At 41.0% G+C, this 25391-nt stretch overlaps 1 protein-coding gene across 4 annotated transcripts; it reads right to left on the bottom strand.

Annotated features, from left to right (window-relative positions):
• Positions 1–3356: 3356 nt before the first annotated feature.
• On the bottom strand, positions 3357–23755 carry ARL5B (ADP ribosylation factor like GTPase 5B). Of its 4 annotated transcripts, XM_058182892.1 has the most exons (7): positions 23557–23646; positions 20531–20591; positions 16639–16800; positions 10677–10824; positions 9494–9577; positions 8752–8903; positions 3357–6511 (listed from the first exon to the last, which is right to left on the bottom strand). In XM_058182892.1, the coding sequence occupies exons 4-7, from the start codon at positions 10818–10820 to the stop codon at positions 6463–6465; spliced, it is 429 nt and encodes a 142-aa protein (XP_058038875.1). In that variant the 5' UTR covers positions 10821–10824; positions 16639–16800; positions 20531–20591; positions 23557–23646; the 3' UTR covers positions 3357–6462. The 4 variants fall into 4 exon arrangements, with proteins under 4 accessions (XP_058038875.1, XP_058038874.1, XP_058038876.1 ...); XM_058182891.1 differs by lacking the exon at positions 16639–16800 and having other exon boundaries at positions 23557–23755; XM_058182893.1 differs by lacking the exon at positions 23557–23646 and having other exon boundaries at positions 16639–16796.
• Between the last annotated feature and the right edge of the window lie 1636 nt (positions 23756–25391).

Below are 25391 nucleotides of genomic sequence, written 5' to 3' on the forward strand. Positions count from 1 at the left end.
GCTCGGGCAGGGCTGCTGTCACGCAGCAAGGAGCCAGGTACGTGACCAGCAAGCCCATCTGACATCTATGACCCTATCTCACAAAGAGGGATTCACAGCTGGCAATCTGAGGAACAGTGGTCTCCCTCGGCTCTAGACTCTCTTTAATAACAACCGCCACCCCCCCACCCCTACCTTGGGCCCTCGGTTGATGGAATGCTCGGAAACCCGGTGGGCACATTTCAACAAGGGGCACGCCCCCTTCTGTGCCCAACCAGGTTTCTGTAACGCCTATAAGGTCCATGGAACCCCCCTGAATAAGATCACGAACCGGGGGGTCTTATTGACCACGGACCATGTGTTGCACAACATCAATCGAAGGCCTAGGCTCTGAGGGTCTTGACCATCCGGGGAACGGGAGAAGTCTGAGGGATCGGGGCGCGTGATCGCCTTCAAACATCAAGCACGCGCCCCCAAAGTCGATACGATCTCTTTGCAGTTTTTCCAAAGTATCAACATCTTTTTTGTAGAGTGGTGACCAAAACTGGATGCAGTATTTCAGGTTTGGCCTTACTAAGGCTTTATAAAGCAGTACTAATACTTTATTTGATTTTGATTCTATGCTTTTGTTTATACAACCAAATATTGTATTAGCTTTTTTGGCTGCTGCCATACACTGCTGGCTCATATTTAAGTGATTGTCCACTAGGACTCCAAGGTCCCTCTCATAGTTACTGTTTTTGAGCTAGGTTTCGCCTAATCTGTACTTGTACCTTTGTTTTTTCTTGTCTAAGTGTAAAATCTTTGCTTTTCTCCACATTAAATTTCGTGTTGTTGGATAGGGTCTGTTGTTCAAATCTGTCAAGTTCTTTTTGGATCCTACGCTTGTCTTCTGGGGTGTTGGCTATTCCTGCCAGCTTAGTGTCATCTGCAAATTTGATGAGTTCCTCTTCTATTCCCTGATCTAAGTCATTTATGAAGATTGCAAAGAGCATTGGATCTAAGACAGAACCCTGTGGCAACCCCACTTACTTCCCTCCATGTAGATGTAGTATCATTAAGTACAACTCTTTGAGTACGTTTGTCAGGCAGTTACAAATTCATCTGGTGGTAATGCTGTTTAGCACACATTTTTCTAACTGACCAAGAAGTAGGTTGTGGTCTAATTTATTGAATGCCTTGCTGAAGTTTAAGTATACTATGTCATCCACAGCATTTCGCTTGTCTACTAATTTAGTCACTTTGTCAAAGAATGAATTAAGATTGATTTGGCATTATCTGTTTTTGACAAATCCAAACAAACTCGTGCAGCAAAGGTGTTGCCTGGACTTTCTTTCTTTGGGTAGCCGAGATTGAGAACTCTGAAAATGTGGCTGCGTGAGCAATTAAGGAGGAGAAAATCCAATTAAAAATGCTGATAATATAGTTGTTTTGTGTGTAGAGTATTAAATAGGCTTACTGGTCATAGACATTTATCATAATTTCAAGAGCTCTTATATTACAACCAGTTACTTCAGACTTTTGGCAAGATAATCATGGTACTGCTTTCAGGATCTTTGATCCTTTTGGTATTCTGAATGATATACAAGTGATTTTACCCCATCCTGAAATATATAGAGTAGGATTACAAGGGTTGTATATGGCAAGTTGAATTTGTCTAAAGAAATACTTTGTGCTGTAGAGACGTGACTGTTTTCCTGAAAAATAACAAAAATGCCTCACATCAATTTACTTTCTTTACTATTTGCAAAAATGTATTTCTCCCAGGTATTTGCATCTCCTCAAAAGCTTATAGTAATTCATGAGAAGCTTCGGAAGGTGCTTCTTTCAGAAAAGCTTCTTTTAGGTTAAAAGTATCACAGAAAGCTTCAGAGCAGAGAAATAGAATACTAGTATTTTACTCTGAAAAATAAGGGAGCCACATTATTTCATGAAGTCACTTGAATGAAATATTGCCCTTGACCTTAAGTCAACTTGGTTGAGCAAAGCTCCTGTCAAAGGTCTACACATCCCAAATGATGACAACATTCCATAGGCAGATTTAGTTGTGCAATAACATAAAATGACAGCAGTCATTTTGATATATAGCTCTTCAAATATTTGCTGAGATGTCTATGGTTGAAAACTTTAGACATATGGTTGAAAACTTTATACATCCTGGAGTTCCCCAGCATACTCTGCCCTATAGGGCATTATGCACATTTCTGCTGGAATGGTGAATTCACGTTTGGCAGCATCACATATACATAGCTGGTAATTTAGGATGAAATCTTTCCCAGTTGGATTGCACTCTTAAAGCAAGAGGTATAATTACTATATTCTGTAGAATCCCTACATGACTATAGGGATTAGCTACAACATTTGTTATAGGCTGGGGAGAGAAATATATGAAATGAACAGTCTGTATATAGTCTTGATACGGAGCTTTATGCATAAAATAGCATACTGTTCACGTGGATTTAGATATATAGGAATATTAAGTATGCTATAAGGAGATATGGCATTCAGAATATGATTATTCTTGAAACAAAAAGTTTCACAATCTCCATTAAGTACAAATTGAAACATGGTGTACTTCCTTTTTATTAGGAAAAAAACAGGCACATGACTTAATTCCAGCATGAGTAAACTGATCCCTTCCATAGTCTTCTTGCCTTCCTAAATAAGGCTAGAAATTCATCTAACCTCTATCAGGTAACACACTGAGGGATACTTAACAAGTTGATTTGACTTTTCTGCAATTTTTAATGTCAGCTGTTTAAGTTTTTATTTTCCTATGAAATTAATATGATAAAAGATAAATTTGTAAGCATGTTCAGATCATCTTCCTTCAACAGAAATTTGTTATCCTTCATCAATTCAGTTTTTAAAATGATGAACTTACCTAAAACATATAATCAAGATAAATTTGAAAGGCTAATACTAATTCAGATTTGTTACTTGTTCTTCTTTCTAGTTTATTAATTATATCTTCGTTGTAAAAAAAAAGTTGCCAAAATACTTTTTTTTTGCTTTTAATCTACTAGGACAAGAAAGACTTCTATATTTCTCGTATAGAATACTTCTCGTATTTACATAATAGGAAGTCTTTCTTGCTAGCACAGGAATTAAGAGCTAACCACAAAAACCCAACTGCTACTGGAAATATATCACGAAAGGTAACATTTCAAAAGAACTAAGCATGTGTCCTTTATCAAATTACCAAACTAACGTTGATGATGTGCAGAATTATTTTTGCCACATGATTGTGGGATGAAGAGAGTGGTATTAGCCACTTTTATGACTCCTCAGTGCTGACATAAATATTTAGATGCTCATCTGCTAAAGGACAGGTTTCATAAGACAGACCAATAAAATAGTAACACATAAATGTTTTTTTCATTGTTTATTTCAATACAAGTTCAGTGAGTTTTGAAACTGAACCAATTGCTCATTACAGAAATACAAAATGTAATATATCCAAATTCAAGAAATAAAATCCATGGTCATGATTTAGAGAACCAACCGTACTTACATGCAAAAGGTGGGTGCAAACACAGTAAGGAGTGGTGTCTTATTGTCCAATCAGCCTCTCTTTCGTTCTTGTCCCACCACAATCAATATTGCGTTGCTAGCAGTTTTTACAGCAGCACAAAGGGTTTTACATAACCACGCAGTTTAATTCACCTCAACATAATTACAGTGCAATGTCATGCTCATCATTTAATATAAAAGTGATAAAACTTTATGACCACATGAAATGATAATGCCAAAATGGGCCAGCTTTTCAAAACGCCACACCATAAAAGAGCCAAGGTTTAAAAGCATACAGTTTCCCTCTATGAAAAAAAAGTTATCTTTGCAGTTACTGTGGGGATCTAAATGGAGGCAAAGAAAGAATGAAAATGATCTGTCATGATATACTATCTCACTTAAACCTTTTCTTTCAAATGATCATATATCTTGACACAGGACACAAGGCAAAGAATTACCAAAACCTTGAATCGGAAATAGTTAAAACTCTCTAGTATCTTGGACATGAGAGAATCACAGTGAGTTAGTGGAACAGAGGCTCCCAAAATATCCCAGATATAACTCTAGGACTCCTCTAGTTTGTAAACGATCAATTAATAGATGACGAGAAACACATCTTCCCAAAGATCCAAAACTAATATTGGCCCCAAAGAAGAAATCATCCATCAGCTGGTACTGTACAGATTATTATTGTTCCTATTCAAGCTCTATCTGAACCTTCAAGTTTTGGAACTTGGACTATAAAAAGGTACAGCAGACCAATTTATAGTTGACAGCACCAAAGGAATAGACAGAATTAAGAGTGAAGAGATATAACTAAATTTCAATTAAAAGTTCCTCTGAAATTAGATTTGAAGATATCAACTCCAGAGATATGTGTAGTGGGACAAATACTAGGAATAAGGAAAATTATGGATAAACAACAATTCTTATTGTTACAAAAGACAACTTGGTCATAAACGTGGTCATGTGCATGTTAGTGTATGCGCATGTATGTGTATACTGAGTTTACCACATACATGCTACTGGGACAAATCTATAATAAATTATAATAAATAATAATAATAAATAACCCTAGTTTTCTTGCTTGCTTGCTTGTTTGGTTCCTAATTATCACAGTGTCAGATAAATATAATTTCAGTTACTACTTGAAAATGAGTAAGGAGCTTTTTCCAAAGGTGACTTTTAAAGCTAAATGACCAATTTCAATACCTTTTTAAAAAAATGCTCTTACAAAATGTAATCGAATGGAAAAGCTCCCTCCCCTCAAGAAATAGTAGAATTTAACTGTTCACTTATCTGATTTCAAAAAACTAAATGCATTCCATTTCAGTACGGTTGCCATCTGGATATATCTATGAAATCGTATTTACGAAATCATAGAAAGAGTTGACTTCTATGTCTCAAACAGTTGCTTCTTATTTTCTTCTGATACCAAATGAGCTTCAAGAAATACTGTGCCTTCTAAATCATTGTTTCCTCATGAAGCTACAGTCCTCTTTAAACTATAGCACATATTTCTTGTGCATTAAATCAAAATGAGTTCTCTATTCAGGCTTTCATGTACAGAATATACTGAACAGAAAAGTTTACTTTTGTAGTTTTTAGATAAATCAAAATGAATGTCTGCAAATGTTGGCAAGCATAATCACAAGTATCATGATGCAAATGGCAGAAATTACATAATTTGCACCACTTCCTAGCAGTGTTATTGGGGCTTATACTGGCCTTCCCCAACCTACCCATTTCTAGATGTATCACAAGTCAACCTTTTAAGCCATAAACTGCCTCTGTGACTATGGCAAGGAGATCAAGGAAGGACCTCCACAACCAGTTTAGATTACACATGACAACACTAGCATTACGGCATGTCAAGAAATCCTCTTCATAAGAAACAGACAACTCTGAGTTCTAAAAATATTACATAATACTGTTAGTGGGACATTTACAATAACTGTCCATGAAAACGCAAGCCATTCACATACTCCATACAAAATAAGACACTGATATGTAGTATGAGTTCTAATTCTGAAGAAAATCACATTAATCCACCTTTCTATGAGAAAAAGTCATGGGCCAATTTGCACAGAACAGAATTAATTTCAAGCATACCTTCTAATTTTCTTCAATGAATAATTAGACATTTTTTCAAACTTATTATTTATACATTATTCACACCATTCAAAGAATTTAATTCTGTTGAGCAATAATTTGGATCCAATTAAAGAGTCCCATTGGCTAATAGTACAGAATCCCCAAAAATTTGGAATAACATATACTATCATTTGATAAATACATCTCTACTTATACTGGAATAGTTTTCTCTATTAAGTATGCATTGCTAAAACACAGTGCAGTACAATTAGCCCTCCTGCATAACATGAAGTTTTTTTTCTCCCTATAATCACTTTATCAAAATCCTCAATATATAAAATATTTATAGCATACACTTTAAGAAGAAAGTGCATACTTTCTCAGGCAGAAATATAATGGTAAAAGGCAACACCATTGATAGCAAATAATCCTTTCAATGTTGGAGAATTCCAATTATGCGTACTGACATTGGAATTCCCATCTCCTGGAAATCCACTGACTTTAAAATCCATAATCCTGGTAGTTTTAAAGCTTAATGATGTAGCATGAAACAAAAAGAGAAGCAAACTGACCAATGCTACAGGATATTAAGCTGCAAGAAGGAACCTTTTCAACTGTGAATTTGGTTATACAAGGCAGAATTATTTAGCTTATGTTGTAGGAAAACTTTTTTATCCAGCCAAGACTAGTGCATTTTTAAAAAGTTTAAAAAATACTCTGAGTTTTGATTAGCTGCACTTGATTCAAGCTGTTGCTTGTTGTGGAGGTTTCAAAAGGTTTTTTCCTTTTTAAATCAAACTTGTTGCTACACTAAGCAGACAAGTGTATCACAAAAGGGTAGTCCATGGGATAATTCAAATTTCCAATCCAGAGGAATTATCTTATTCCAATTCGGGAAGTCATCCATTCCAGCCCTTGGCACAATCTGGGAGAAAAGAATAACATTCAAGTCTTAACAAACATTTGTTTGTTAATCATTGTAGCAATATTAGTCTCCATTAAGAGATAATTATTTTAAGGCAAAATGTTAGGAACCTAAACAAAGGCATTGTTTTGTGATTACACATCCAAAAAGGGTAGGTAGGTAGGTAGGTGGGTAAGAAGGAAGGAATTAACTTTTGTACCCCTTTAACATTTTGACACCGCAGTCTGCTCCAGGCCAAGACCAGGCATAATAACATAATGGGTTTAGAGGAAAAAGCAGAGGACTATCTGGGTACATCAAAATTCACTAATCCAGGTCTCTTCAATTAAAAAATACTCTTGAACAGAAAAATCTTGAATTTGTGGAACTGTTTAAAGATAGTAAACAATAGCTAAGTCTATTATTATTAAAGATATGTTCACTTTGTTTACTTACTAAAGATAGTAAACAATAGCTAAGTCTACTGTAGCTTATTTTAATATACCTGCCTTCTATCCACTGACCCCAAATTTAAAATTATCCTGTAGTATATTATGTAAATTTCAATTTTGCTCCGTAGCCAAAAGTATTTGATCTGAAATATCCGATTAAGTGGGAAAGAGTTAATAAGAGTGATTTCAAAGCTCTTCTGGAAAATTACTCAGTCAAATATGTTCATGTTTTCTTAAATATTTAGGTTAAGCTTTAAGAAACTAATGGCACTGTAATCATGCCCCCCTTTTCTTTTCTTAAAAATAATTTTTATGAAACAGTTTTTAAATTTTTTTTGACAGTTTTCTTCTTTACAAAATTTCCACATCAGTATACTTCTATTGTGTGTTCATTCCCTCCCCCTTCAATTTACCTTTAACTATACATGTGGTTCCATTATTTTTAATATATATTGATATATTAATATATTAAATTACAATCATACATTTTGTATCATTTCCATATATACAAATTTGTTACTGGTTTCTAATTCCTATATCTTCCTCATTTAGTCTTTCCTTAACCTTTACATCTATCCTCTAACCATTTATACCATTTATTCCATACCCTGTAGTATTCTGTTTCTTCTTTATCTTTTATTTCTTTTGTGAGTCTATCCATCTCTGCACACTCTAAGATTTTCCTTATTACATTTTCCTCTGATGGTACATTGTTATTCTTTCAATAATGCGTACATTATTCTCACTGCTGTTGTAATATGTAAAATTAAATATTGTATTTTTTGCTCGTACTTCCCTGTAAATATTCCTAATAAAAATAATTCTGGTTTCATATCTATCTGTTGTTTGGTTATCTCTTCCAGGCATTTTCTTATTCTATTCTAATATTGTTTTGTTTTGGGCACATCACATGTGATAATATGTTCCCTGATTCTGTCCCCATTTCCAGCACATTTCCAGCAGTATAGTATAGTGTATGTATGTATGTATGTATGTATGTATGTATGTATATATATTTATTCCAGTATATAGTATTTATCCCAAATTTTCTTCCATTTCTCCAATTAAATATTATAGCCGAAAGTTTCTGACCCAGGTTATCATAGTTTCTTCAACTACCTTCTCATCCATTCTATATCTCAGTAAATAATTGTAAATTTTCTTAATCAATTTGTCTTCTGTGCCTAATAAAATCTTGTCTAATTATTGTAGTTCTTTTTGGAATCCATATTGTTCTAAATTTTTCTTATATCTAGTTTGAATCTACCAATCAATGTCTATGCCCTGTTCTTTTAGTTCTTTGTATCTTTTTATTTTATCCATTTCCAATACGTTCGGGAAATTTAATGCTTCCATTGTTGATAGCCAATCTGGTATTTTAATAGATTGATTTTTAAATTTTTTTTGCCATACTTGTAGAACGCGTCCCTAATTAAATGCCTCTGGAAGTAGCCGTGAGATTTGCTTTTCCGGTCCCATAAGAAAGCATGCCATCCTATCTGTAGATCATGCCCCTCTAATGTTAGAATTCTTTTATTTTTTAGCTCTGTCCAGACTTTGATCCATGTGAATGCCATTGCCTGATAGTATGTCACCTAGTCTGGGAGCCCAAATCCTCCTCTTTCTCTGCTGTCCTGCAATAATTTTATTTTAATCCTTGGTTCATGCCCCCCTTTTCTATTAACAATTTATTTCCTTAATTGAGAAGCTAATATTAATCATGTAGTTTAGAAATATGTATTTAACTTGAATGAAAAATATAAAAGTTGTAAGTTTCTCTGAAGTAAAATATTTTATTACAATACTTACCCTTCCCCTGTTAATGCACAGCAGGACTGAATATGCCATGGGTGATCCTTTATGGAACTAAGGGTTAGATACTTGGAAATTTCAGCTGCTGTCATACAACCCTTCATATCTTGCTTATTTGCAAAAATGAGAACGGCAGCTTTTTGTAAATCCTGTAAATTGCAATGTTTAGATGACTCAGATAACTATGATGCTACACATATAAATTCTATATAAATATATATGTTACTGTAAGGTGGTGATGCATTTCCCTGTGTCAGAAAGGAACAATCTTTTTAGGAAGTACTACACAATGACATGTAAGCTTAACAAACAACAACAAAAAGTCAACACCTTAAAATATGAAATTTTAGCCATTACCAAAGTCTCCCGCCACCATAAATAAAATTACTTCTCCACTGCTGGACTTCATAGTTTTTGCCAATGAAATACTTTGTTCTTCCCAGAAGTCTGTTTCAGAAGTTTGCTAAACTTTCTGTAATAACTGGGATATAAAATCAGAACTCTGTTCTGCACTAGTTGGCAGTTTCTGCCATCCACTTTTACAGCACTTAAGATCCAAACTGAAGCTGACATTCCAGAAATAATGGTCACGGCTCCCTTGACCAAACTAGGTTAATGCTGACTTCAAATTCATTCATAGAATTTTCTCAGCAACAATCCTCCTTTGGGGATTTTTATTTACTTCCTGGAATAAATCCTGGAAATGGATAAGGAATACAGTCAAGGCTAAATAACATACCTCATGGGCCAACATTCGGTACAGTTCTTCTTTTGTGACGGACAACCTCTCGCGATCAATACTGTCAACTACAAGGATTATAAACTGTGGAAAAAGGAAGAGTTGAAGAAAGAATTGAAGAAATATGTTGTAAAACAGGCAGTATCCCAGCAGATGAAACTCTTTATGTATGTGAAACTGCGTAAGACTGTTGCACAAACAAGAGCCACATAGCTTCTTTTTCCATTCTTTCTTAAGCTCCTGCTCTTCTCTGAGAGCAAATGGCAAGGAAATCTTATGGTACAAAATTACAGGAGCAGGCACAATTAAAGCATTTAGCACTGAAACTCTAGAAATAACTTTTTGGTTTCCTCTTCAGGCTTTTCAGAGACCAAAATCATTTGGTACCTCTCGTGGGCAAGGTGAAAAAAATCCCTTCCTATGTCCTGAAAGCCTTAAAAACACAGAGACCCAAGCAAAGCCTTTTTCTATTACTGTCTTTCCAGGAATATTCTGCTTTAAATCTGATCTCAGTTGCTAAACCATTGGGCAGAATGGAACTTTAGTACCAGCTGATGTATTTATAATAATGCCCTCCCACTTTTTATTAACAAAAATGCAGTATTTCTCCTTGTAAGGTTTTTCACACAAATCTCCAATACCACCAACATGAACAATCAACATTGGGCACACACAAAGAACCAACCAGAGACCAGCCATCATTAACTTGTACCAATTGCAAACCAGCTTGGCTAAAGGCCATTCAGAAGTCAGACACCTGTCTATAAAGACAGGAATCCAGTTAGTCCTTGCTTACTTGCCTCTGAAGATGCCAATGTCAGGAAATCTGTTCCCAATACCAGGCGTCCCCAACCTGTGGGCTGCAGCCCACTACCAGGCCATGGCCTATTCGCAACTGGGCCATGAGAGTGGTGGGCGGGTATGCACAGCCCCATTAACACAGACAGTGGGTACCACTGCTTGCAGCCCCACTTGCAAATGAAGCCATGCATGCATCCGCTGCCTGCTCCTTGCACAAAACCATTTCCTCTTCCCCCCCACCCCACGTCAGGCCGCCAATTCTGAAAGGTTGGTCATGAATCTGAAGTCCAACATACCCATCAGTTACTGGCTATGAAACAGTGCGCCAAAAGAGCCCTGATGTCATAAAAGGGTCAAAAATCATAATAAGATAGACACCTACCTCTGTATTTGAATAATATGTATTCCAGGATGATCTTAATGACTCTTGTCCACCAATATCCCACATAAGGAAATGTGTGTTTTTCACTACAATTTCTTCAACATTACTGCCTATGGTAGGAGATGTGTGAACTACCTCATTCATTAAGCTAAAGAGAAAGAGAAAAGACGTCTATTTTAAAAAAACTGAAATGCAGCTACCAAAAGACTGTTGATACAGTAATTCTGACTCAAAAGGCAGCAATTAAGTACACATTTGCTTTTTTCCTGTTTTTTTTAAAAAAGCTTTTTTTAAAGGGATTTTTATTATGTTCTTATATTGTGCTAGCTTTTGGTCATCATACTTTGCGATGTGCTTTTTAACATGCTGCCATACTCTAAATAAATAAATAAATATTGGTCACCAATTCTGGTATACCATTGTTCAAAGAAGTTTATAAAAGGGACGTGCTGTAATTTGGAAATACATTGGAAAAGAGGTTTATGAATGCAAATGTAGCATCTCTACAACTTTTTAAATCAGTCCTGAGTTTTCTGGCACTGCACAACTATTTTCAACAGCTGCCATGTGATTCTGGCTACTTTAGAGTTGCAGACAACTGTTACACACACTCTCCATAGCAAAATTGGATTCAAATACGAAGTGTTTCAGAGCCCTAGTTTGTATTGATCAGAATATCTAGAGACCAGGGGTCTGCAACCTTAAACACTCAAAAAAAAAAATATCAATGGTGGCGGTGCGTCTAGACACTGTGGGCCAGAGCTCCCAATACTAGTGTGTGGTGTTTGGAATAATGTGTGTATGGATGTGTGTGAGCAATGAAGTGCATGGGGCAAAACTTTCCTACACCCACGTCAATCCGGCATTACCAGCGATTTTCAACAGTCCCATAACATACTGAACTGCATGCAAGACTTCCAGGTTCCCCACAGATTGTTGTTGGGTCGGGGAGGCGCCAATGGTGGCGAAAGGAGTGGAAATAGAAGTGCGACTGCAGAGCTAGTCTTTTAGTTTGGCTACAAAAGCAGCCCCCTAGATCAGCGCTACCAAGTGTCTTTTTGACCAATGCCAGATCTCTCATCCACAAAATAGATGCATTAGAACTGCAGATGGCAGCAAAGAGACTTCTCCGCGAATGCTGTGTAATGATTGCCACGGAGATCTGGCTACATCCATTTGTACCCGATGCGGCAGTGGGGATAACTAGCTGTGTCATCTACCACTGTGATAGAAATGGCGACACTGGTAAGAACAAAGGAAGAGGACTATCTATATACATAGTGACTGGTTTGTTAACAGCAGAATAACTGTTCCCCAGATGTAGAACTAATGAATGTCACATGTAGAACTAATGAATGTCACATGTAGAACTAATGAATGTCACATGTAAGGCATTTTATCTGCCTAGAGAAATCACTGTGGCAATTATTACAGCTGTTTATATTCCACCTGATGACAAGGTCAGCATGGCACTTTCTAAGCTATATGACGTTATCTCAAGGCAGCAGCAAACTCATCCAGAGGGTGCTTTTGTCATGGCTGGGAACTTTAATCAAGCATGTCTAAAGATTGTTCTCCCTAGGTTTGTGCAGTATGTGCATTGCCCCAACAGGGGGAAGAACACTTTAGATCGTATGTTCTCTAACTTGAAATAGGCTTACAGAGCAATTCCCCTCCCCTACCTGGGAACATCTGATTAGCTCCTTCTTTTGTTATACCCAAAGTATGTCCCTCTCAGGAAAAGATCTCAGCCACTTATGAAAACTGTTAAAATCTGGCTAGAGGGTGCTCTCAGTCAGTTGCAGGATTGTGTTCTGTTTCCGTCCTCACATTGGAGTAACGAGCTGGTCTACAGCCAGTGGGTTCACGGCTCCTATCAGTCCTGGCCGAGAAAACACAGCTGCCTGCCAAAAAGTTCAAACAGATTAAGACTTCAGCTCACTTCAACACGGTTCAGCTAATTTGCTTCCTGTGGAACTGAGAGCAGTCCCAAAGTTCCTTATATATCCTGTAGCCCCACCCTTCCCTTTGATGATGCCGCCTCTCTAATCTTCTGAAGCGCGGGTCGATCCAGGCTTGATTAGTATGATTATCAGCTGCGTCTGAAGGCGTAGCCTGAGGAAGGGAGGAATCAGGGAATGTCAGCCTTATTATATCCTCCGACTGGCCTGGTTCTGGCTCCTGGAGCCGGGCCAAAGGAATCGGTGCTTCTGAGGTAAGCCTTACCGGCCCTTCCCCCTCACTCTCGGATTCACTTTCGGGCATGGGAGCAGGTTCGGGGGCTGGAGCCACAACAGATTGCTTTGAAACTACTGAGCATAGTCGAACATCTAGAACTGCATGAATACACCGATACTGTACTCTCATATATCAAAGTGTGCACAAATAATGCAACAATAGACAAGTGCATCAAAGTCTATGGGAATTGTAAACCTTGGACGTTTGCAGAGGTACGGATACTTCTGAGAGCCCGGAATTCCGCCTTTAAGGCAGGGACAGAGAAAAATACAATGAAGCCAGGGCAAAGGCTGGAAGAGGTATTAAGATGGTAAAACAAAAATATAAACAAAAAGTAGAGAACCATCTAGCAGACAACAACCCAAAGTAAGTGTGGTAGATACTGCAGCACTTAACTAATTATAAGGGCAATATGACGAAAACAGTTAACTCTGATGCCTCATTGGTAGAGGAGTTGAACACCTTCTTTGCTCGCTATGAGGTGAAAAGACCTGACCCTGTAGCTGCAGCCCACCAGCCCTCTAACTCCCAGCCATTCACCTTGTAGGAACACCAAGTGAGAGCTGTATTGAAGGCCATGAACTCTAATAAAGCTGCAGATCCAGATGGGGTGCTGGGGATAGTGGTAAAAACTTGTGCTAACCAACTAGCAGAGGTTGGTCTAACAAGGATTTCCAACATCTCCTTGCAAACGGCCAGTGTTCCATCATGCTTGAAAGCAGCCACTATTATCCCAGTCCCGAAGAAAACAGCAATTAACAGCCTGAACGACTACAGACCTATTACACTAGGTGTAATGTAGTGGTGAAGTGCTTCGAGAGACTGGTTCGCCAACACCTTAGATCATGTTTCCCATCAAATTTTAGCCAATATCAGTTTGCCTAAAGAGGGAATAAGTCACCAAGCGATGCCATAGCTACTGCCCTACATTCTGTAGCAAGTCATCTAGAGAAACATGGGAACTACGTCAGAATGTCTTCATAGATTACAGCTCAGCCTTTAACACTATTCTGCCAAGCATCCTCACTGAAAAATTGACTGACTTGAATTTTCCTTCTCTCGCCTGTGACTGGATTAACGACTTTCTGATGAATTGGCCACAAACAGTGAGAGCTGGGCCTTTTATATTTTCTTCCCTGAAGCGCAACACTGGCTCTCCTTAGGGCTGTGTGCTCAGTCCCTACCTGTACTCATTGTACACATATGATTGTGTATCTTCTGACCCATCTAATGGGATCATCAAGTTTGTGGATGATACCACCATATTGGGTCTTATTACAGAAGGTGAAGGTTATATAGAACTGAAGAACTAGTTGCGGCCTGGGAACGGGCCGCGGCTGGGGCTTTGGACCGTGTCGTGCCTTTGCGGCCTCTGACCCGGCGTAGATCTCACTTGGCTCCATGGTTCTCTGAGGAGCTGAGGGAGATGAAACGCCGGAGAAGACGCCTAGAGAGCACCTGGAGGTCTAGCTGCCCGAGGCTGATCGGACACTAGTGAGGTCTTTTACTAAGACCTATCTAGTGGCAATGAGGAGACGGCGTTCTCGTTTCCTCCCTCATTGCATCGGCAGATAACCGCCCAGCCGCCCTGTTCGGTGACCCGTTCCTCCTTCGCCAGGAGGGCGGGATGACCCCTGCAGGACGGGCTGAGGAGTTTAACGGTTATCTATACGATAAAATCGCTCAGCTTCGGGATAGTTTAGACCAAAATTGCAATGGTCCAGATGGGATGGAGGAGGCACGCCTTGTTGAGGTAGTTTGGGATGAGTTTGAGTCTGTGGCTCTCGAGGACGTGGACAGGTTGCTGGGAAGGTTACATGCGACCACATGTTTACTGGACCCGTGTCCTTCCTGGCTGGTGCTGGCTACTCAGGAAGTGACACGAGGCTGGCTCAGGGAATTATAAATGCTTCGTTGATGGAAGGGTTTTCCTGCCGCCTTGAAAGAGGCGGTGGTGAGACCCTCCTCAAGAAGCCTTCCTGGACCCAGCTATTTTGGGTAACTATCGTCCAGTCTCCAACCTTCGCTTTGTGGCGAAGGTTGTAGAGAGTGTGGTTGCGTGGCAGCTTCCCAGTACCTGGATGAAGCTGTCTATCTAGACCTGCTCCAGTCCGGCTTCCGGTCCGGTCACAGCACGGAGACAGCTTTGGTCGCGTTGGTGGATGACCTCTGAGGGCCAGGGACAGGGGTGTTCCTCTGCCTTGGTCCTATTAGATCTCTCAGCGGCTTTCGATACCATCGATCATGGTATCCTGCTGCGCGGTTGGAGGATTGGGAGTGGGAGGCACCGTTTATCGGTGGTTCTCCTCCTATCTCTCCGACCGGTCGCAGACGGTGTTGACAGGGGCAGAGGTCGACCGCGAGGCGCCTCACTTGTGGGGTGCCTCAGGGTCGATTCTATCGCCTCCTGTTCAACATCTATATGAAGCCGCTGGGCGAGGTCATCAGTGGTTTTGGGGTGAGTTATCATCTGTCGCTGACGATACGCAGCTGTACTTTTCCACCCCGGACCACCCCAACGGCTGTCAAGTGCTGTCCCGTGTTTGGAAGCCGTACGGGTCTGGATGGGGAGAAACAGACTCAAGCTCAATCCCTCCAAGACGGAGTGGCTGTGGATGCCGGCACCCCGGTTCAGTCAGCTGCAGCTGCAGCTGGCTGTGAAGCGGTTATTGGCCCCAACAGAGAGGGTGCGCAACTTGGGAGTCCTCTTGGATGGGCGGCTGTCGTTTGACGATCATTTGGCGGCCGTCTCCAAGAGGGCCTTCCACCAAGTTCGCTTGGTGCGCCAGTTGCGCCCCTTCCTTGACCGGGATGCCTTATGCACGGTCACTCATGCCCTCGTAACTTCCCGCCTGGATTATTGCAATGCTCTCTACATGGGGCTGCCCTTGAAGTGCACCCGGAGGCTGCAGTTAGTCCAGAATGCAGCTGCGCGGGTAATAGTGGGAGCAACTCGTTGCTCCCATGTAACACCACTCCTGCGCAGTCTGCACTGGCTTCCTGTGGTCTTCCGGGTGCGCTTTAAGATTTTGGTCACCACCTTTAAAGCGCTCCATGGCTTAGGACCCGGGTACTTACGGGACCGCCTGCTGTTACCGTTTGCCTCCCACCGACCCGTACGCTCTCACAGAGAGGGCCTTCTCAGGGTGCCGTCCGCCAAACAATGTCGGCTGGCGGCCCCCAGGAGTAGGGCCTTCTCTGTGGGAGCTCCCACGCTCTGGAATGAGCTTCCCCCTGGTTTACGTCAAGTACCTGATCTTCGGACCTTTCGCCGTGAGCTGAAAACGCACTTATTTATTCAAGCGGGACTGGCTTAAAATTTTATTGGGTTAAAATTTTATTGGGTTATTTATATTTTAATATTTTAATTCGTTTTAAATTTGGCCATTTTATAATATGCTTGTTTTAATTTCTTTTAATATTGATATTGTGATTTTTTACTTGGCTGTACACCGCCCTGAGTCCTTCGGGAGAAGGGCGGTATAGAAATTGAATAAAATAAATAAATAAATAAATAAATAAATAAATAGGGAAGAAGTCCAGAAGTTAACCACATGGTGCTCAGGAAACAACTTGCACCTAAACATCAGCAAGATCAAGGAGATGGTGCTAGACTTCAGGAAAAAGGGAGAGGAACCTGCCCCACTTTACATCAAAGGGGGCTGTGTGGAAAGGGGTTTCCTCTTTCAAATTCCTTGGAGTCCCATCTCAGTGAAGATCTCACCTGGAAAAACAATATGATCCAGGTGGTCCATAAGGCTCAACAGAGACTCCATTTCCTCAGGATTTTGCGGAAAAACAAGGTGGAACAACGACTGATGACCTCCTTTTACCGGTCCACGATAGAAAGCGTCCTCACATATTGCGTTACGGTATGGTATGCTGACTTGACAGCCGCGGGTAGAAAGACATTACAAAGGGTGATGAGAACAGCAAAAAATATCATGGGCTGTCACCTGACCTCACTAGATGAAATCTCTAGGACTCAATATCTTAGCAAGCTGAGGAAAATCCTTAGAGACGATTCATATCCTGGTCAGCACTTCTTTACTCTCCTACCATCAGGCAGGAGATATAGAAGCATAGCCAGTAGAACGAACAGACTGAAAAATAACTTGTATCCATGTCAAACTTCTGAATGCAATATAACATCATAACTACTTAGTATGACTTGCAGGGCCAGCACAACATGCAATATGTCTAAACTGGTGTAATATAATATAATGTTATGTACATATATGTATAAAGGATTGTTAGTATGATCATTGGGTTAGGGTTTTTTCTTCTTCTTTCACTTATGAATAAGATATATTTTGTGTTTGCGGGGGGTGGGGGGGGCTGCACTAAAGGAGGCTCATCCAATCTCATTGTACACATGTTGTGCATTGACAATAAAGGATTGAATTGAATTGAATTGAAAGAGCCATTTGGATCCATTTCCCATAGAAAAGAAAACACCAGGAGCCACAAAACCTGGGTGGGCGTGGCCAACTCAACATAACTCACTCCCACTCAGTCACATGACCCCCCTAGCCATGCCTACCCAGGCAGTCATTAGGCAGAGAACTGGTTGTTAGAAAACACTGGGAGCCACAAAATCCTTTCGACATCTAAAATGATGTCAAATGATATCGTCCCTCTCTCCCTCTCTCCTCTCTGTATCTGCTTCTCTCCCCCTCTCCTTCCTCTCCCCCTCTATGTATCCCTCTCCCCCCCACTCTCTATGTATCTCTCCCTCTCTGTATCTCTTTCTCTGTGTCTGTCTCTCTCCCCCTCTCTCTGTATCTCTCTCCTCCCTTCCTCTGTATCGCTCTTCCTCTCTTCCTCTCTCCCTCCCCCATCTTCTCCTCTCTCCCTCTCTCTGTATCTTTCTCCCCACACCCTCCCTCTCTCTCCCTCTCTCCATGTACTTCCATGTACCTCCATGTATCTCTGTGTATCTATCTCTTTCTCCTCCCTCTCCTCCTCTCTCCCCCCCTCTCCTTTCACCCTCTTTCTCTTCCTGTATCTCTCCTTCCTCTCCCATATCTCTCTCTCCCCTCCCTGTTTCTGTATTTCTTCCCCCTCTCCCTCTCTCTATATCTCTCCCCCTCCCCTCCCTCTCTCTGTATCCCTCCCTCTCCCTCTCTCTCCTCCTCTCTCTCCCTATATGTATCTCTCACCCCTCACCCTCCCTCTCATTCGCTCTGTCATTTTCCCTCTCATTCCCTCTCTCCCTTCCTAGATTTGAAGGTCGCCCTTCTCTCCTTTTCACCCACCAACCCAAGTTGCCGAGTCTCACTACCTCTCCCTTCCACATACTACTCGCACTCTGGCCTCTCTGTGGAAAACTCCTCACATTTACCCGCCACAATGCTGGCTGTCAATGCTTGCCCCTACTCGCATGGTTAGGAAAGAGGGAAGTGCGGTGGCGTTTCTGCCCTTTTTACATTGCACACCTCCTGAAAGCACCTCTGTGAGTCACTTTCCCCTTCAGGACTCATTTCCTCACAAGAGCTAGAGACTTGGGAGATTCTCTGTTGCGGCTTTAGCACCTCTGCCCCAGCAAGCTTGCCTTGGGAGCATTTTGACCCCCTTCAGCCGAATTCAGCAGGATGAGTGTCAGGGCTTGCTTCGCTACAAAAAAAAGTGAAGAGTGCTGGGTGCGCCTCGGACACTCAGGGATATGTGCTAAATTTCACTGTGCTGCACAAGGTGCTGCAAGAACAGCCGGCAGGCCATGGACGGGCTATTGGGTTTCCCCCTGCCCCGTGCCAAAAGGAAAGCCAGTCGGGTTTCTCCTCCTAGAAGCCCCCTACCCTTTCCCCTGCCACCACTCAATCCCACTTCAGGACAGAGGAGCATGTGCTGTGTTGGGGCAACGTCAGAGTGCACCTTCTGACCCTCCGATGCTCAGCCTGCAACTCTCTGCGCTCCTCCAGGCCCATCTTGCTGAGGAGGGAGAAGAGCAGCCCTGATGCCTCCACTGCCCCCCACACCACAGCCCTAGCCATCGCTGCCCACTTCCTTGCATTCCAAAGGCAGCACCTCGCATCTAGAGATGCTGAGAAGTGTCCCACTATGAGCCGGGCCAGGCCTCTCCACCATCGGACTCACCAATAGGGGTGCTTCTGCCAGGCTACTGTCCCCCCCCCCGGCTTTTGTGCTTGGTGCTTGGCTGGGGGAGGGGAGTGCTTCCTCACACCTCCCCCTTCTTTCTTTTGGCACCACTGATGAGGGAGGAGGAAGGTCGCCTATGCCGTGGCTCGCACTCGTTCTTCAGCGCACGCACATACACATGCACTAATCCCCGGGGTGGGTGGGTGAGGTTCTGTGGGGCCAGCCCCCTTTTCCCACTACCCTGACCTTCTTAAAGTCACAACTGGGAACTGCGAGTCCATCCCCTTTCCGTCATCCCATCCTCCCAGATCCCATTCCCACCCCACCAGCTTTCATGTGAGCGAGGTCAGGGTTGGCCATGGCTGGGTCGAGCCAATGTCTCAGGGCGGAGAGCAGGTTATGCATCTATCCAAGCAACCAAGGCACGCCCAGCACCAAGGGCCAGAAGAAGCTGCAGCAAGAGTGAAGCACTGGAAAATCAGCCTCAGCCACTTCTCCATCCCCCGCTGTCACCCTTACCTTCTCAGGCCAGGCGAGAAGTGACTGGGAAGGGTAGGCAAGGGGCAGGGCCAACCAATGATGGGACAGGGAGCTGCAGCAGAGAGCCCAAAGAGCTGCATGCAGCTCCAGAGCCGCAGGCTGCTGACACCCGATCTCGGCCATATGCTGAATACCACTTATGATTACCAAATCTGTTGTCTGCAACCAAAGGTCAATAAGAATCAGAAAGGGTTATCAGCTCACACAGTTCTATACAAAATCACATTGTCCTTTCAATGTCTTGAGGACTTTAGGTTCAGACAAAAGAGTTACAAGATCTAGTTCTACTTTCTCCATTACATGGTGATGGTGATTTCTAAGTTCAGTTATATTAGAAGCCTTAATATTGTGCTATGGACGTAATCATATATGAGAAATTTAGCAGTGTAAGGTATCTTCTTAAGAAGGGCTGTAATAGAAATTCTGTTTGATATTCTCTCACTTGCTTATTCTCAGCATAAATGATTCAACAACACTTCCAGAATGTTCTTTCTGGATAGACTTCAATACTTGATTTTGTGCTGACAGCCAGCATATCAATTATCTACCAGTGTCTTTTAGAACAACTAATTCTAATAAGCCATAAAGGCAATTGCAATATAGGAACTATTCCAAAGAAAATCATATAGACCAGTAGTATAACATATTTGAAATAAGCAGTATAAACTAAAACAGTAATAGGACATTATTCTTTCACCAATGGTAATAAACTGGTTTATTAATCAAGTTCTGATACAAAAGGATTAAGGAAATACCTAAGATACTGGAAGAACTAAAGAAGTTCTTATTTAAAATGTATGCTCATGCTGAAAAACACATTCAAACTCTCAGACTAAAATATTTGATACTTAGGAATTTAAAATATTTTTCAGTTTTGGGCAGGCTTTATTTTTCAGAAATGTATTAATCTTATAGAAATACTGCAACACCATTAGCTTCATGGATTGAAAGCTAGAAATATATACTGAAATACTTACAATTGGTACAGTATTGTAGTCTTCCCAGCATTGTCAAGTCCCACAATTATCACTTTGTGTTCTACAATGCATAAAAATGAGCAGTTAAAAAACTCATTATAAGTAAACTATGTTTTAATTTAATATGTCCTACAGCTATCATTTCATTTATATGCCTCAATATTATATGATGCTTTCATTATAGAATAGTTTGAATGACTGAAAATCTTACTTAAAATGAAGTCAGACAAGCATTTTCCAGGATAAAAGTGATTCTGCTCCTATGTCATTTTTCCACACTTGCCAAAGACTTACCCAAGTATCATTATTTTTTTCCAAAAAATGAAATCTGGAGGGCAGACATAGAAAAGCGCATAGTATTTGTTAGACAACCAGGAGTCTCTTAATATTTGTTTTACAAATATCAGCAGCTATATTTACAACCCTTTCTTTAGCGTAGTCTTCTATTTACAACCATTCATTCAGCGACTGTTCAAAATTACAACAGCTCTGAAAAAAGTGACTTACGACTGTTCTTTGCATATGACTGTCACACCATCCCCATCACCATGTGATCAAAATTCAGCACTTGGTAAATATTTTGGCATATATAGTTACAGTGCCTAGGGACCACGTGATCACCATTTGTAACTTTCCTAGATGGAGTCTGACAAGCGAAGTCAGTGGGGGAGGCCAATTTTTGCTTAACAACCGGATGATTCACTTAAGAACAGTACTGATGCATTTAATAACTGTAGTGAAAAGGGTTATAAAATTGGGTATGACTCAGAGGTGACAGGTTCTGGAGAACCGGTAGCAGAAATTTTGAATAGTTCGGAGAACTGGCAAATACCACCTCCATTCCTACCACCCCAGAGTGGGGTAGGAATGGGGATTTTGCACTATCCTTCCCCTGCCATGCCCACCAAGCCACGCCCACAGAACCGGTAGTAAAAAAAATTGGATTTCACCACTGGTGAGACTCATTTAACAACTGCCTTGTTTAGCAATGTAAACTCTGATTCAGTTTTGATCACAAGTTGAAGTCTACCTATACAAATCACTTTTAAACCAATCCATTTACTACTAAGAAAAGTAAACTCAGACCAAGGGCTCAGGAGCTTGAAATTCCATCTCATGAAATATTACTAGATCAAGGTCGTGAGTCATTATTAAATTGAGAAGTCTTCCAATTACAGCACATATGAAACTATATCAGCTTAACTCAAAATACATATTTCATGAGCTAGCATCATAAAATCAATGTTATTATCTCACTTTTTCATGTCAATTCTTTATAATAGCTGAAATTATGGGCCCACTCATAAAACAAAGTTTTTAACCATGGATTGTTCCCCAAGGCTGAATCTAGCTAACCACACCATGCTAAATCACAGTAGAAGAATTCACATTTCATGTAGGCTGAAAACAAACAAAATATACCATTTCTCTATGTTAACTAAAGAGCAAGTCAATTTTCTACTTGAAGCTATTACACAAGTCACCACAACCAATGTTGTTTTTGATTAATATCTTCGAGTGGCTTCTCATATCAGAATCACTACTGAATCTTCTAAAGAATACTGTCCTCTGATGACAAAACTGAGCGTGAGAAAGTGGTTTCTATCCCACTCTCTCAGATCTGTAGCCAACAACACAGGCTGAAGCTTTTTCACGCAGTTCAGGCAATCTCCCCCAGGAATATAAAAGTTTTTTGAATCAAAGGTCAAATTAATCCTTTCTGTTACATACTGAGGGACATAACCTTAAAAGAGATGAGAAGAAATAAAACTTATAATACTAATTTTAAACTTACTGAATATAGTTACAGTTATTAAATATATGTGATTTGTTGCTTTTTTACCATGCTACTGAGGTCTAGAGCAGAATGGCTGTATGGTTACAGTGTGTGTGCTGTATGTGTGTGAATTTCAATTAAAGAGGTCAAAAGCTTATTCTCAAGTTTGATATAATGTGGCATTACCAACATTTAAAAATTATTAACTACTGTAACATTTTACATCAATGTATAATTTGACTTAGGCAATATTTAGCCCTTCGCTTTATAGAATTTTAAATTTTCATAAACAAACCTTTGCATTCATTAGAGTTTAAAAAGACTGGTATATATACTTAAACATTGGCCAGATTAATTTCAGATACATGATATTGGAAGAGTGATGGTAAAAGTTCTCATATTTTTACATTTTAATATTGTAAAATTTCTTCCTAAAGAGCCAAAGGCCAAGAGACACAACAGAAGAAACTTTTCAGCACAGCTCTCTCTATTCTTTGATTCAGGACCTGAATGTATCATCTACCCTCACCATCAATGACCTACCACCCAAATACTTGATTACTTTAGATCTGTGTTTCTCAACCTTAACCACTTTAATTTCTTGTGTGGAATTCACTTCAGTATCAGTTGGTGAACCTTCACTACTAGAACTCAGACAGCGCGCATGTTAGCTGGGGAATTCTGGGAACTGAAGTCCACATCGCTTAATATTGCTCAGGTGAGAAATGGTGTTCTAGTTTAATGCCTGAACGAGCAAATACTGTTCTAGTTAGCTGTTAATGGGTTTGAAACTATCTTAGCCACTCACAGGATTGTCGGAGGAACAGGTGAGTGGAGATAGAATAAGTTATGACATTTTTCAGGATAAAACGCAGGCAATAAAAAGGGGGAAAGTCCCCCAGTCAAGCTCAGCAACACAAATGTGTTGCTAGCGCTATCTCAGCAACAATACAGAAGGGATTTGTCATTCGTTTTCTCCCACGTCCTCATCTGGCCATAGCTCTGGGATGCTCTGCATGTGGTCTCCCATCCCAGTCCACAACAGAGGCGACCTTACTTAGCCTTCTAAGCTTCGCCTCTGGCTGCAAACCCATCCCAGGAGAGCCCCCTCCCTCCTTTGCTACCGTATCCGCCACGAAAGCCCAAGTCTGCCCACTCGGATCCATGCTTCCCGCGGGGTCTTCCTTTTGCCACCGCCTCGCGGGAATAGCGCTGCTGCCGGGCTTTCCTGCTGGATGTAGTCACTCACCCTGCGTAGAGAATAGGCTCCACAGCTTGGCGAACAGGAGCCCCATCCTGGAACGGGAGCCGCGATCTCCGATAGAGCTGGCGAAGTGGCTTCCTCCGTCCCGTGTTCCCTACCCTAAGCGGCCGAAAAGCAGGTGGGACCGAAACCACTTCGGCCCCGCCTCCGCCTCCGCCCTCCAGCCACACAGGCAGCAAGCGGAGCCCCACCCCGCGTTCCTGCCTCAGAGCTGACGTCACTAGGTCGGGATTCGCGCACGATGGTAAAGCCCCGGGACTTGCGATGATGCAGTACGTTGCCCGAAGAGCGAACGGGGAAGTCTCCTCTTGGCCCTAGAGCTTCTATTTGAGCGCCGCCATATGCGGGGTAACTTGAAGGTTGCAAGCGAGAACGGTTGTTCGTTTTGCCCCGCGCGTTCAGTACACAACCGGAAATGTTAGAAATTATAGTACCGATTACGATCAGCTAGGCAGGATGAGGGCAGCTGCAGACCATAACGTCATCCTCGCTTTAAGTGGCTACCTCTTTTCTCCTCCCCCCCTCCCCGTTTAATATTACTGAAGGGTGAGGATACCATCTCGGATGGAGGGGAATCCTTCAAAAGGAGAATATTTTTGGGGGGTGGGTGGGTGGGTTATTTGATTCCCAAAATCCAGTTAACAAAACCAAAACTTGCCTTTACAGTTTTTTTTTTTAAATCTGATTTCTATAAAAGCAAAATATATGTATAGTGACCAGCTATCACAGAACATATAGTTCCATCTCCCAGAAAATAGAATAGAATAGAATAGAATAGAATAGAATAGAATAGAATAGAATAGAATTTTTTTATTGGCCAAGTGTGATTGGACACACAAGGAATTTGTCTTGGTGCATATGCTCTCAGTGTACATAAAAGAAAAGATACGTTCATCAAGGTATAATATTTACAACACAATTGATGATCAATATATCAATATAAATCATAAGGATTGCCAGCAACAAGTTATAGTCATACAGTCATAAGTGGAAAGAGATTGGCGATGGGAGCTATGAGAAGATTAATAGTAGTGCAGATTCAGTAAATAGTCTGACAGTGTTGAGGGAATTATTTGTTTAGCAGAGTGATGGCCTTCGGGAAAAAACAGTTCTTGTGTCTAGTTGTTCTGGTGTGCAGTGCTCTATAGCGTCGTTTTGAGGGTAGGAGTTGAAACAGTTTATGTCCAGGATGCGAGGGATCTGCAAATATTTTCACGGCCCTCTTCTTGATTCGTGCAGTATACAGGTCCTCAATGGAAGGCAAGTTGGTAGCAATTATTTTTTCTGCAGTTCTAATTATCCTCTGAAGTCTGTGTTTTTCTTGTTGGGTTACAGAACCGAACCAGACAGTTATAGAGGTGCAAATGACAGACTCAATAATTCCTCTGTAGAATTGGATCAGCAGCTCCTTGGGCAGTTTGAGCTTACTGGGTTGGCGCAGAAAGAACATTCTTTGTTGTCCTTTTTTAATGATGTTTTTGATGTTAGCTGTCCATTTGAGATCTTGCGATATGCTAGAACCCAGAAATTTGAAGGTTTCTACTGTTGATACTGTGTTGTCAAGTATTGTGAGAGGTGGAAGTATGGAAGGGTACAAACAGCTTTCAATTTACTCCCTTCCAGTTATGTTAGATTAACAAGTATTTCTCAAATTTGGCAACTTTTAAGACAGTTGAGTTGAAGTCCGCATCTTAACAGTTGTTAAATTTGAGAAACACTGAATTAAACTCATTGGGATTCTCAGGCAGTATGGAAACCAATCAAACACATTAGGTGGGCAGTAGGCTGGGCAATCTCATATCTATTGTTGAATAAGTAAT

Source organism: Ahaetulla prasina, chromosome 4 (genome assembly GCF_028640845.1).
Source record: "Ahaetulla prasina isolate Xishuangbanna chromosome 4, ASM2864084v1, whole genome shotgun sequence".
NCBI classification, from domain to species: domain Eukaryota; kingdom Metazoa; phylum Chordata; class Lepidosauria; order Squamata; family Colubridae; genus Ahaetulla; species Ahaetulla prasina.